The sequence below is a fragment of the Amphimedon queenslandica genome, unplaced genomic scaffold (assembly GCF_000090795.2).
Source record: "Amphimedon queenslandica unplaced genomic scaffold, v1.1 AMPQUscaffold_13099, whole genome shotgun sequence".
NCBI classification, from domain to species: Eukaryota; Metazoa; Porifera; class Demospongiae; order Haplosclerida; family Niphatidae; genus Amphimedon; species Amphimedon queenslandica.
The window spans coordinates 44,675-56,965 of NW_003546665.1; the positions used below are offsets into that span (position 1 = coordinate 44,675).

Here is a 12,291-nt window from a genome sequence, read left to right on the forward strand (position 1 = left end):
AGTTTGAATTAACATAGTAAGAAAGATTATGGCAACCTCTTTTGCTGCACAGATAGCCAGAAAATGTCAACAATTTCTTTGTATTACTCCTTCAGCAGTCTTGGTTCTAGTGTGGAACTATCTCATGTATGCTCAGTACATATTATTGAGTCGTTTTACTGGTGAATTTATTACTGAAGTTGCTCCTGCCACTTGGTATAAGTATGGTTTAGGTATTATATATTTCTTAGGTTATTTTTTCTTTCCTTTATTTGGTCTGTTAGCTGATGTATGGATCGGAAGATACAAAGCTATACTGATTGGTATAGTATTGTGTTTTATATCATGGATTATAATAGGAATTGAATTTATTTTAGACAATTACTTATTTTCTGAAGAATTGCTTTGGAATTTTTTCTTTTTTGCTTATATTGTCTTTTTTTGTGGTCATGCCAGTTTTGCTGCTAACATTATTCAGTATAACATTGATCAACTTGTTGGAGCTTCAGCTGATGAACTGAATTGTGTCATATACTGGCATATACTATCTGAACCACTTCTTTTATTCCTTATTCACCTTCTTCAATGCTTATTGTATAGTAGTAAGTATTTTATCATGGTCACTTTCATAGCATCAGGTGTATCTGTATCTCTTGTACTGGTGTCTCATTCATTCTTGAAGCACAAACTGGAGAACATAACACTGATCAAGAATCCCATGAAACAGATAGTTAGAGCATTATGTTATGCCAGGAAGCACAAGTATCCTGAGAATCGTAGTGCTCTGACCTACTGGGAGGATGAGGCTCCTTCAAGACTAGACCTGGGTAAGAATAAATATGGTGGACCATTCACAGAGGAAGAGGTAGAAGATATATAAAGACAGTGTTTCGTATGCTACCATTGTTTATTGGTTTTGTAGTAATTAATCTTAATAACGACTACTATTGGTCTGCTGATGAAAGTTTTACATTACCAACTTGCTTAGCAGTAACAGGCTCTCTGTATTTCTTTTGTTCAGTCATTCTAATGTTAGTTTATATATTCTTTATCAGAGTTTGTTTCTTTAAGTATATTCCCAGTATGCTGACTAGAATGAGTGTTGGTATCTTCCTTGCTTTCATTGTTACAGTTTCTAAAGTGATCGTATTTGTCATTGAGAGGTCTCGTCCTGACATAAACAGTTTTGGTAAATTTCTCTTAATCCCACAAACTATTCAAAGTCTCTCTTTTCTATTATTGTATCCAGTATCACTTGAGTTTACAGTAGCTCAGTCTCCAGTACACATGAGAGGAGTTATGGTTGGATTGTGGTATGTTACATCTTGTGGGATCAGTTTTCTTATAAGTACATTTATCAAGTTCCCATTTGCTTGTGAGAGTCAATACATGTGTACTAGTTTCTATTATTATATAACTAAGAGTGTACTAGTTCTTATCATACTGATAGTGTTTGTGATACTGGCTAAACGTTTCAAGTATCGTGTGAGAGAGAATGAAGTTAATATTATTCAGATAGTCGATGATCATTATCAGAGATATATAAATCAAAGGGAACAATTTGGTAGTGACACTGACAGTGACTCCTCCAGTGAATGACAGTATGTACTAATAAAAGTTTAAATAATGTTTTAAAGTTCATTAGCATTGATTCAGTATTTTTAAATTGATTCAGTTTTAATTTTTAATGAAAAGTTTTATTTCTATTTGGGAGTTATCTTTCGTATTCCTATGACTCTTATGTATGTCATTAAGCTACTTGTCTTGCTATTACAATAAAATATATTTTTAAACAGTAAATTTAGTGTATTCATATTAGTGTAAATTATTGTAGCAATGTGATTGTGTCTTACCTACACATGTACATGTAGCATTCATGTTTTTCTATAATGTACTATACATATTTATTCTGTATGTTGTATTAATAGTTTAATGTATTGCAATAATCCATGCATAACGCATATAATTAGTTGTGCATCTACTTTGATTTGATACTTGGTTTTGGTTGCTCTGCATCACATATACATGTACGTAACTGAGTATGAGTTCTTGTATATAGTTTATGTAAAAATGTAACTAATGTACAGATGGTACTGAAATTTAAGGTGATCAATTTTTCCACTTTGGCACATGCACAAGCATTAAACACATGTGCTGTGCAGTGTGCACATGAAGTGAGTATTTCCACAGTATTAATATTTGTGGTTAAGATATCATCCACAAAATCTGCAATTGTTCCACGGAATTTTATACCCATACAGTATTAGTTTTGTTCCATCAAATTATAAGTGAGATATACTAAGGTAGATTATGTTTTTGTCATTATTATTATACTGTACATAGTAAGTTCATATCTACATGTACACTTGGTAAAGGTGATCAACCCATTTATGCCACAGTCAGTACTTCTAATACTGATCCTGGTGTGTATAGGGCACTGTGTAACCCTTTAACCAGTGGTACTCAAGTAGTAAAAGTACAAATACCGGCATGTGATACACAACTTAAAGACACCTCGTTAGTCATTCTTTTGAATGCTTACCTTAGCAATATTGTTCTAGTGCGTACACATGTTGTCACTGAAAAACCCTGGGGAGTTGCTGTGACTAATAATAATCATGTTATAATAATTGATGCTGTGTAAAAATACTAGGAAAGAAGGTAATGTCTTTAGGAGGAAAAGAGGAAGTGGTAATGTCAAGTTTTCTTATCCTCATGGTGTAGCCATATTACTCCAAACAAATTTATTCTTGTGTCTGATAATCGCAGGATCCAGTAGATAAGCATGGAAGGATACCATATAGCATCAGTTAGTAAAGAGGGCAGTGGACCACTACAATTTAAGCATCCAGGATGTATATGTGTGTCTCCTATAACAGGACAGATTTTCATTTCTGATTGTAATAATGCAGCATATACAAGTCATGAATTCTAACCTAACCTTTTCTCGTTCATTTGGTAACTATGGATCAGCTAATGGACAATTTAAGTCTCCACATGGTATTGCTGTTGACAATCAAGGATTGGTGTATGTTATTGATAGGGATAATCATCACATTCAAAAGTTGACTTCTGATGGAAAATATGTGGGTCAGTTTGGTACTGAAGGATCTTGTCCTGGACAGTTTAGTATTCCATGTGGTATAGCAATTGACACTGCAGCTACTGGTCTCGTGTATGTTAGTGAACGGGGAACGGGGAAATAACTGTATATCAGTCTTCACTGGTGATGGTGTATTTGTTAGAAGGTTTGGAAAGTTTGGCAGTAGTATTGATCAGTTTAGTACTCCTTATGGATTAACATTTGATAAAGATGGATTTTTGTATGTTTGTGATTTTGGTAATAGCTGACTTGTTGTTTATTAAGTGAGGTTTTTTGATATCTTAATAATAATATTTGTGATTTTAATGAATTCTTAATTACATTACATGATACTAACCAAAATTTTTAATAACCCCCACTTTCCCAAATTTATCTGCTCCCCCTCTGGGAGGAACATAATACTCTGCATTTTTAATATTTTGTGTTACTTACATGTACATGTATACTTGCATCAGCATTACAGTATTATTTTTATACTGCTATTGGTAGCAGTGAACCATGTATAGCCATTTTTTTAAGTGATGTAATTATCTTAATCATTCCTAAAAATGAAGATTGCAAGCTGGTTTTGACTTTTGGCCTTGTGACTTTAATTACAGTAGCACATTGGTTACAGTACATCTTGTAAATAATTTTAGTAGGGCATCAACTTACAATTCTATTAAATTAATGATGCATTAATATTGGCATCATTATCTATATTAAAAATTCAAAATTTAGACATCATTGTGCATCAGAAAATGTATAAATTGTATTTGATTTTGGAGCCATCAGAAATGGTTTTTTAAAATTTACATAAGTGTAAAGTTTTAGTACTGTACAATTAATCCATGGTCTTTGTGCCACAACTTTAGTATTTTTTTTCAGATAGTACGAAATATTCAATTTTAATAATCACAATGACATTGATATTATAGAATTTATTAGCACTTCCTTTCCCCCCTATCCCTCTCTCTACTACACTCTCCTTTTATCTCCTTTCCCTTCTCCTCTCCTCTCAGATTCCAGCTGAACAAAATCACACTTATGCATCTGAAGTTAATACCAGTTTGCAGAGGCTAGGAAATGTTCATTGAAATAAGTGAGTAGCTACAAATGGTGTGATGTAGTTTGTACTATTGTAACATTAATAAAGATACTGAACATGTTTACCACATTTACTATACATACTGTAAATTTTTGTATTATTGTAATGATTTACAATAATCATAGTGCTGCCCCTGGTGTACAAGCTACTGCCCTAGCTGTGTCAACAGTATGCACTATGCACCGTTATAGTAATCGTCACACAGATACTCTGTTCCCACTTGCCAGTCCTCAGTGGTGGAGCAGGCAAAGTAGTGAGAGTTGGGCCCTTATAGGCCAGTCAAATCTTTTAAACTACACCACCATTTCTCAAGACTGGACTGCCTGCTCCTGTTCGCCAGTGTTACATGTAGCCAGCATTGATGAATGTGTGCATTATAAGGAACTGATCTGAGACTGTACCAGTTGCACTGGGAGTGAAATATTGGGCTCCTTGAGGAAATGGACACCTCTAGTAGCTGAACCATTACTTATAACATGAATAGAGAGTTTGGCTTCAGCTGTAATCTCTTTCTCTTGTCTCATAGCTCATAAGTTACCACCAGATTGTTTAACTAGTTTACCAGCTGGCCCCTCTCTCTTAAGACTGAAAAATACACCACGTGCTAAGGGAAGATACTGTGGAGGAGGAGAAGAGGACAAGGACCATCATAATAGTTCAGTTATAATTAGATAATAAATTCCTTTAATGATTATTATTATCATTATTATGAAAAAGTTAAAAGTGCACCTAAATCATAGACTAATCAAAAAGAAAGTCCTAACAAAAAAGAAGCAACTTATTATTATTAGTATTATTACTATGAGAGGAGGAGAGGAAACCATAAATAACAAAAAAGGAGAAAGGAAAAGAGAGGGAAAAACAGTTAAATAACCCCATTGCCATTATGATACTGATTAGTATAATAAAAAATAGCATTTTATTTTGTATTTAATTGTTTTTTGCATAAATTATTACATAATTGATGAGTCAGCATCATCAGTAAAAAGCAAAATACAACACAGAAGCATAGGAAGATTTTGGAGAAGGGGGGGCTAAAATGAAGTTATTATTAATAAATTAATTAATAGACTGAGTTAATTAGGGTGAATTCAAAATTAAGGGGGGAGCAGGAGTCCCCCCTGAGCCCCCGCTTCCTACACCACTGCAACATTATTAGTAAAACAATACTCTGTCTCTCATAATATTATAGTCTTGGTATTCTGTACATGTGTCTTTGTGTTTTATATCTAGAATGAGCTTTATATTTTTATTCATTGTTAGCGACTGAAGAATAAGCAATATTCCAGCAGATGATATAGAAGTACGTCTTACTTCTAATGCAGTTAATGTTGAATTGTTGCTAATTAGTTCAGAAAGAGACTGAGCACTAGCTGAAGTAATGTGAGGATTTTTAAAGAAGAATAATTGTAGAAGTGTGTTATTGTGTGTACATAGTATGTTGGTAATATCAGCAACTGCTTTGTCATCAATGGAGCAGTTAATAAGATGTAAATCTACTAATGACTTACTATTAGCCAGTAAGTTACATAAGGATGAGATGCAGTCCTGCGTTAGTTGAGTGTCTCGTATTCTTAAATATTCCACCTTTTCATTTTGTAATAAAACTGGCAACAGGTCACTCACAACATCAGGAGATGATTTGATGATTTTAATGTTTGTATGTTTGTACGTTAGTAAAGAAGCTACTTCTTTGCATTGTATTAAAGATGGAGAGGTCAGTTGAACACCATCATCGTACCATCTAATTGCTTTAGGTTTTTCTGAATACATAAAAAATTATAACTGATTGTTACAATCATAAATTTAATGGCTAAGGCAAGCAATACTTCATAGTTTTGTTGTACAAAAATTTGCATTTTCTCCAAAATTTTTTGTATGTTGCCAAAATGTATGTTTTGATTAATTTTTAGAAATCTAACACCCTCAAAATACTCTATAGATTATTAGTACATCTTACCACGTTCTTTCCTTCTAAGTTGATCTAGCAGAACTGAATCTTGTTTAATTAATGACCAAAAGAGACGTGCTCTCTCAACATTGCTCCTCATCTTAAGTTCCTTGATTTTAGGTATGTCAACATTTTCTGTCATTGCATAATGAAATAGTTCAAGTGTTTCCAATGTTGACAGTTCACTCTCTTCATCTTTTTCAATGTCACTAATATAAACATATCCCTCTTGATCAGTATCTAATGATTTAGCTAGCCACCATCCATCAGTACGCTCTTTCTTGATTCCAAGTTTCTCTCCTTTTTTGATTGAAAGCTGAGTAATGTTTTTTGCCTCCCAGTCTCTAATAGCTACATAAACTGGTCCCTTTTGATGATCTATATATTGTGTAGACTGATCCTTTCCTAAAATACCAGTACTATAAAGTCATTATGTTGCTATAATGCAATACATACTAAGAGTAATTGAAGTTTCTTTCAGTTGTTGAATATTTATTAATGATATCTTTTCTTGTAGCTGTTCTATCTCCTTTTCTTTTTCAATTAATGTTTCCTCTACTCCTATCATAATTATTAATTAATATAATATTATAATATAATTTGCATGCATTTTATGACGTAGCATAGCACAAGTGACATGAAAAGTTCTTTATAGCAGCAAGCATGTACACTTATAGTATAATGATTTAATTGGTATAAATTTTGGACAATTATGTAATTATTACAGCAAAAGAATTGTACAGGACCTCTATGTTTATACAAAGTCGTTCTCCTACTATAACAAAATTAATGTACGAGCAACAATTCTAAACACAGCTATACTACATTGTCATTATATATAGTATTAAGTATTATGTGTACTATATGCATTTATACCTGTTTTGCATTGAAGAGATGATCTTAAATGATCTATTTCCATTTGCATTGCTTTTGTCATCTTTTTACTGTCTTTCCTCCCAGACACTAAATAATAATCAGCTACAAGATGTATTGATTTATGCACATAGCAATATCCATAAATAATTTTATAGATCTATACCTGATGATTGCATTGATGACTTATTGTTTTCATCAATTTCTCTACCTTTAAAATATCAATAATTATAGTTATAAGGTAATGATAATTAGTACCTAATGTGTCTTTTGTGCTCTTCAATTTAGCATTCTCCTCAAGTAAATCATCTCTTTCACTCTCTATCACCTCCAGTTTCTTCATTAGACTCTTTACCTCCTATCAAAATAATATTAAGGTATACTGTTAATTTATTATTCTTATATAATACATTCACTAACCTCATCAATTGCATGTTCATCATACACAGTATAGTAACCAATAGTTAAACTAATCAATCCCATCTCCTTTAGCACATCAATGTTATCCCTAGCTGATACTAGTAAACTCTCCATCAGATAATGAGGAGCATAACAAGTAACATTGATGGAGTTCCCTTCTTTGATGACTACCACCTCCACTTGATTATCCTTGAATGTTTTCCATAAGAGGGCTCTGATACTTGAGAGAGAATGCTCACTTGGATTCCATTTCAGAACAAATTTGATGGTCTCACAAGTGAGGAGAGAAGAGGATAATTTCTTAAGTTGATGATTACAAAACATTGTTAATTTGTTCTCGCAGAATTCATCCAAGTGTGCCTGATAAGCTAATATCATGTCTCCAGCATCTTGTATTGAGTATTTGTTCACTATAGTCTCCAATAGAGCAACATTAGTGATAGAACACTCATCCTCAATCACTTCCATTATATCATCAAAGCTATTGGCATCTTTCAATCGCGGCTTTAATTCTGGACGACATCTTCCAAGGTAAGTTTTAAGGTGAGTCAAAGACGGAATTGATTTTTCAATAAGAGGAGCAATATCATCAATAAGTGTACCACGCAAATCACCCATTCTATCAAACTCAGCTTTATAGCCAGGATGAACTATGACCTCTACTACACCTATATTATAGCGTAATGACATTGAATTGTGTATATAATAATTAATTTTACTAACCATGTGCAGTAGCATCAGTGTTGGTATTTACTTGAATCTCACTACTACTATCTTGTAATTGTTGAGATGCTGTATTTATCAGTTATAATAGCAAGTGTATAATACCCAGTAATTATATCATTACCTGAAAATGATGAAGTATTTGTTTGTTGACAAGGTGGCATTACCGCTACTGCTGAAGGAAATGAATTTCCTATTGCATTAGAATAATTATAAATAAGCGAAGAAAGTGTATTTATAAAACTGTTCATTTACCATATTTCATTATTATATCACTAGCTAAAGACACTGCTTCCTTTGATTTCATTAGAATGCTTGTCAGAGTACATAACTTGTTGTGATCTTCAGCTACAGCACTTAATATTAGTAACATTGGATCTCCTACCAATGAAAAACCACAACTCTTTACTTCTGCTAATGTATCCTTAGATATCAATCCCTCTGTATGTAAGAGATCAACTGATTCCTCAGTAAGAACAACTTGAGCTAGTCTACCAATATAACCCTGCAACATCTCACTAACAGGATCTGCCACTATTATTACAATAAACAAAGTATAACAATAATAACATTATATTACTTGTTTTGCAAATATTAATGGAAATAGATTTTTACATTCATTTCTCTAAGAGCATTAGCCAGTGTCTTCCAGATAATGGGACCAACATTGGTGACATTATCATCAGCTTTAGTCAACCACTTGGTTAAACACTCCATCAGGCAGCGTGAAGGATTGCCTCTATGAGCTGACTCAATTGCTTCCAGTGTAGGATGAAGCAGACCAAGATTCAATCCAAACTCAAACCATTTTGCATCAGAAAACTTGTAATGCCTCTTTGACTTGTAAAACAAACTGTAACTTGCTAATATCTGTACACAAAAATTTGTATATCAGTGTATTATAAATAATCTAACTCACCTAATAGGAAATGTGATAGTTTTGAAGTCATTTGAAGCAGCTAGATCTAGGTGTACTGTTTAGAGATATAAATCTATGTATCTAGATCTACATGTACAAACCACAAGGGCTAGATCTATCCACACAACCACAACATTCAAAATTAATCATTATTTTAGCCACACAAGTTAAAAAATACTGAGTTATATTAAACAATACATTTTTCAGTTTGTAAAAGATGTCCTTCATGTAAACTGTAAACTGTCGTCCAACCACTTACGGTGAGATCACTGAGACTTTGTGTGTACATCATGGCAAGTTGCTTTCCTCCATGCAAGCTAGGAACAATCACCTGTGTTGTTTTATCATTGGGGGTTTCCAGTGTAATTTAATGAATTTTTTTAAATATTACATTAGATTTATGCATGAAGAATTAGGATATTATATAACTAAATAGTGTATGTCATTAATTCTGATCAGTAATATGTCCCACAGTCACAATCCACTCCTGCTAGTAATGTCACTACTCATATGGACTCCTGGTATTCAGTAACACCTTAAATTGAGTGAAGGAGTCTCTTTACCTTTAGTATAAAGTTTAATGATAACTCTTAGCTTAATAGTTTTGTCTTGTCCATGATGAGAAAAATAATAACTATTGAATAATTCTAAGGAGATAAACTGCAAGTTGAAATTAATGTGAGGGGTTTCCCTGCACGCACATGTACAATTCTAATTATGTAGGCCACCATAATTTATAGTAACTGGTTTGTGCATTTCTGAGATACAAGAAAGCTAATATTTTTTGCTTGAGAGATGTTTTTTGATTAATCTCTCAGTACCATACCAATTAGACGGGACCAGACTACATACCAATTAAAATGATTGGACCTATCCTTGGTAAATTAACTAAATTTTTAGAAAAAGGGAGAGAAAAAAGGAAACGAAAGGAATAATAGGAGAGAGAGAGGGAGAAAGATCATATATTTACCACCATAGTTTTAGTAGGTGCTACCTACAATTCTTAACACTAAGCTACTGATCCTTTCTAACCCAGGTTACAACACTGAGAAAAGGTATAGCTGAATCATCGAGAGAAAATTTTTGACGAAAATTTTTACCAACAAAAATTTGAAGCTATACTGTATGCAAATGAAATATTTCAATACTTGAACTGTTTATTTGCAATTAAATTCATAACACAGGTATAATTATTGATGATTACAATACATGCACATACAACAAATATACGGTAATTAATCAACATTTTTGAGTGACTTATTTTAAGCCAAGTTAAAAGAAGTAATTGATTACCTTCTGTCCCTTAATTCCCTCTCTGCTCTCTCTCTGTTCCATCTCCCTCTCTCTCCCTCTCTCATTTCTTAACAGTCCACTGCTACAAAGAAGAATGATGAAGATTAAACATTTAAAGGTTCTGATGTATTTCTAAAGGTAAAATCCCTTGTATGCATACATGTACATGTGCTATTTAATGTTATTATTTATTGCTTTATCTTAATCCACTTAATCCTGAAGATATACATGTACATGTACAAGTTTATACTGCACTCTCTCACCTTCGTACCTCCTTCTCTCTCTCTCCTTCCTTCTCTCCCTTTCTTCTCTCTCTCCTCCTCTCCCCCTTCTTTATTCATTTCATGGTACACAAAGCTCCAACCATCTTAATGATTATTCACAGCATGATACTGTCCAGAGACTACAGAACTTCAAAAAAGATGCTGGTGAGTGCCTGAGGGGACAAGGGACACTGGTTGACTGTGGGTTGTTAGGGACAATCAATGGTTGTAGAGAGAAGAGTGAGGAATAAAGTTAGCAGAGATGTACATGTACATTGTACATATGCATGTACTATAGTAGGAGTACATGTACATACAGTATACATGTACTTGATAAAATTATAAAAATTGTACTGTGTTTCACTATTATATACATGTAAGTGGTAGCCTATATGTAGGATTGAGATTGGTTTTTTAAGACGGTGGCTGTTTTATGATTTTCAAGCACTTATAACTCTTTTATTTTATGTGTACAGCCCTAGAAATGGCTTAGATGAGCTCTCCTTCTCTGGGTGATTCTCTTGGTACCTTAAAGTGGCCTGTAAGGTAGTGGGAGAATTTCTGGAGAATAGGTCCAAGTTTAAATTTCTGCAAAATTTATCAGATGTTTTCTTCTATCATTTTCTTCTATCAACTTGGAAATCTTTTAAGCCAGGAAAATGATTGAGTTGGCTTTTACATCATTTGACGCCATTTTAATTTATGTGCATGTCATCAGCATGAATACAATTAACCTAACCACAGAAACAAGTAAATAAAAGACATCGAAAATGGAAAAGTAGCAGGAATGAATTGAGAAAGAAGTAAAGAAACAAGAGAGTACTTGCAAACTGGTGTGGTAGAAAATCCTACACCACTGCATAAAGAATGTTATCCAAACTTATTCCAAAGCATCAGTTGTAATTATTTCGGCACACAGACTGCTACATGATAAGATTAATACATTAATTGATAATTATTAATACTTTTAAAAATATGAAAATACTGTCATTTTAATAACCAACAAGTTGGCGATTACACAAATCACAAACATACAAGAATCCATCTTTATTAAATGTTAATCCATAAGGACCATTAAACTGATCAATATTACTGCTTAATCTTCGAAACTTACTAACAAACACACCATCACTAGTGAAGACTGATATACATGTACGATGATTGAGCTCTTCACTAACACTAGACCAGTAGCTGCACTGTGTATTGCTATACCAAATGGACTAATTGGCTGTCCAGGACCAAATCCAAAAGCACCAAACTGACCCACAAGCTTTCCATCTGGAGAAAACTCCTGAATGCGATGATTCTGATCAACAGCATACACTAATCCTTGACTGTTGATAGCAATGCTGCGTGGATACAAAAACTGTCCATCAGCTGATTCATTACTACCAAATGAATGAGATCAGGAATCAAGACTTGTATACGATGATTACTAACTAGAACAAAAAAATTTAAAAATTTATTTTAGTGTAGGGTTGAGCCTCTGTTGGATTTGAACCTATAAAATGAATTCAAACAAGCCCCTGTAGGGTTGCTGGTTTGAAAGTATAAAGTGGATTCAAACAAGCCCCTGTAGGGTTGCATCATCATTGAACCACCAACATGTCAACCCTACACTGCAGGTATAATTGTCCAATCATTATCATTACTTTAAACTTATTGAAGGCATGCACAAAA

At 33.3% G+C, this 12,291-nt stretch overlaps 1 protein-coding gene and 1 long non-coding RNA gene across 2 annotated transcripts; one reads left to right on the forward strand and one right to left on the reverse strand.

The window, feature by feature from the left end:
• Positions 1-6,115: 6,115 nt before the first annotated feature.
• LOC109585221 (nephrocystin-1-like) lies at positions 6,116-7,057 on the reverse strand. The gene is made up of 3 exons (XM_020001215.1): positions 6,997-7,057; positions 6,577-6,681; positions 6,116-6,525 (listed from the first exon to the last, which is right to left on the reverse strand). The coding sequence occupies exons 1-3, from the start codon at positions 7,055-7,057 to the stop codon at positions 6,116-6,118; spliced, it is 576 nt and encodes a 191-aa protein (XP_019856774.1).
• A 566-nt stretch (positions 7,058-7,623) lies between these two features.
• LOC109585224 (uncharacterized) lies at positions 7,624-8,674 on the forward strand. Its single transcript, XR_002186388.1, has 2 exons — positions 7,624-7,690; positions 7,757-8,674. It is a non-coding gene; the product is annotated as an uncharacterized LOC109585224 (long non-coding RNA).
• Positions 8,675-12,291: the final 3,617 nt, after the last annotated feature.

Bases quoted from the DNA above. Each gene is read 5' to 3' on its own strand.
- LOC109585221 (XM_020001215.1), bottom strand. From the start codon at position 7,057: ATGACAAAAGCAATGCAAATGGAAATAGATCATTTAAGATCATCTCTT. The intron at 6,682-6,996 runs GTATAAATGCAT...TAATTATGATAG, and splicing joins ATCTCTTCAATGCAAAACAG to GAGTAGAGGAAACATTAATT. The intron at 6,526-6,576 runs GTATGTATTGCA...CTGGTATTTTAG, and splicing joins AGAAACTTCAATTACTCTTA to GAAAGGATCAGTCTACACAA.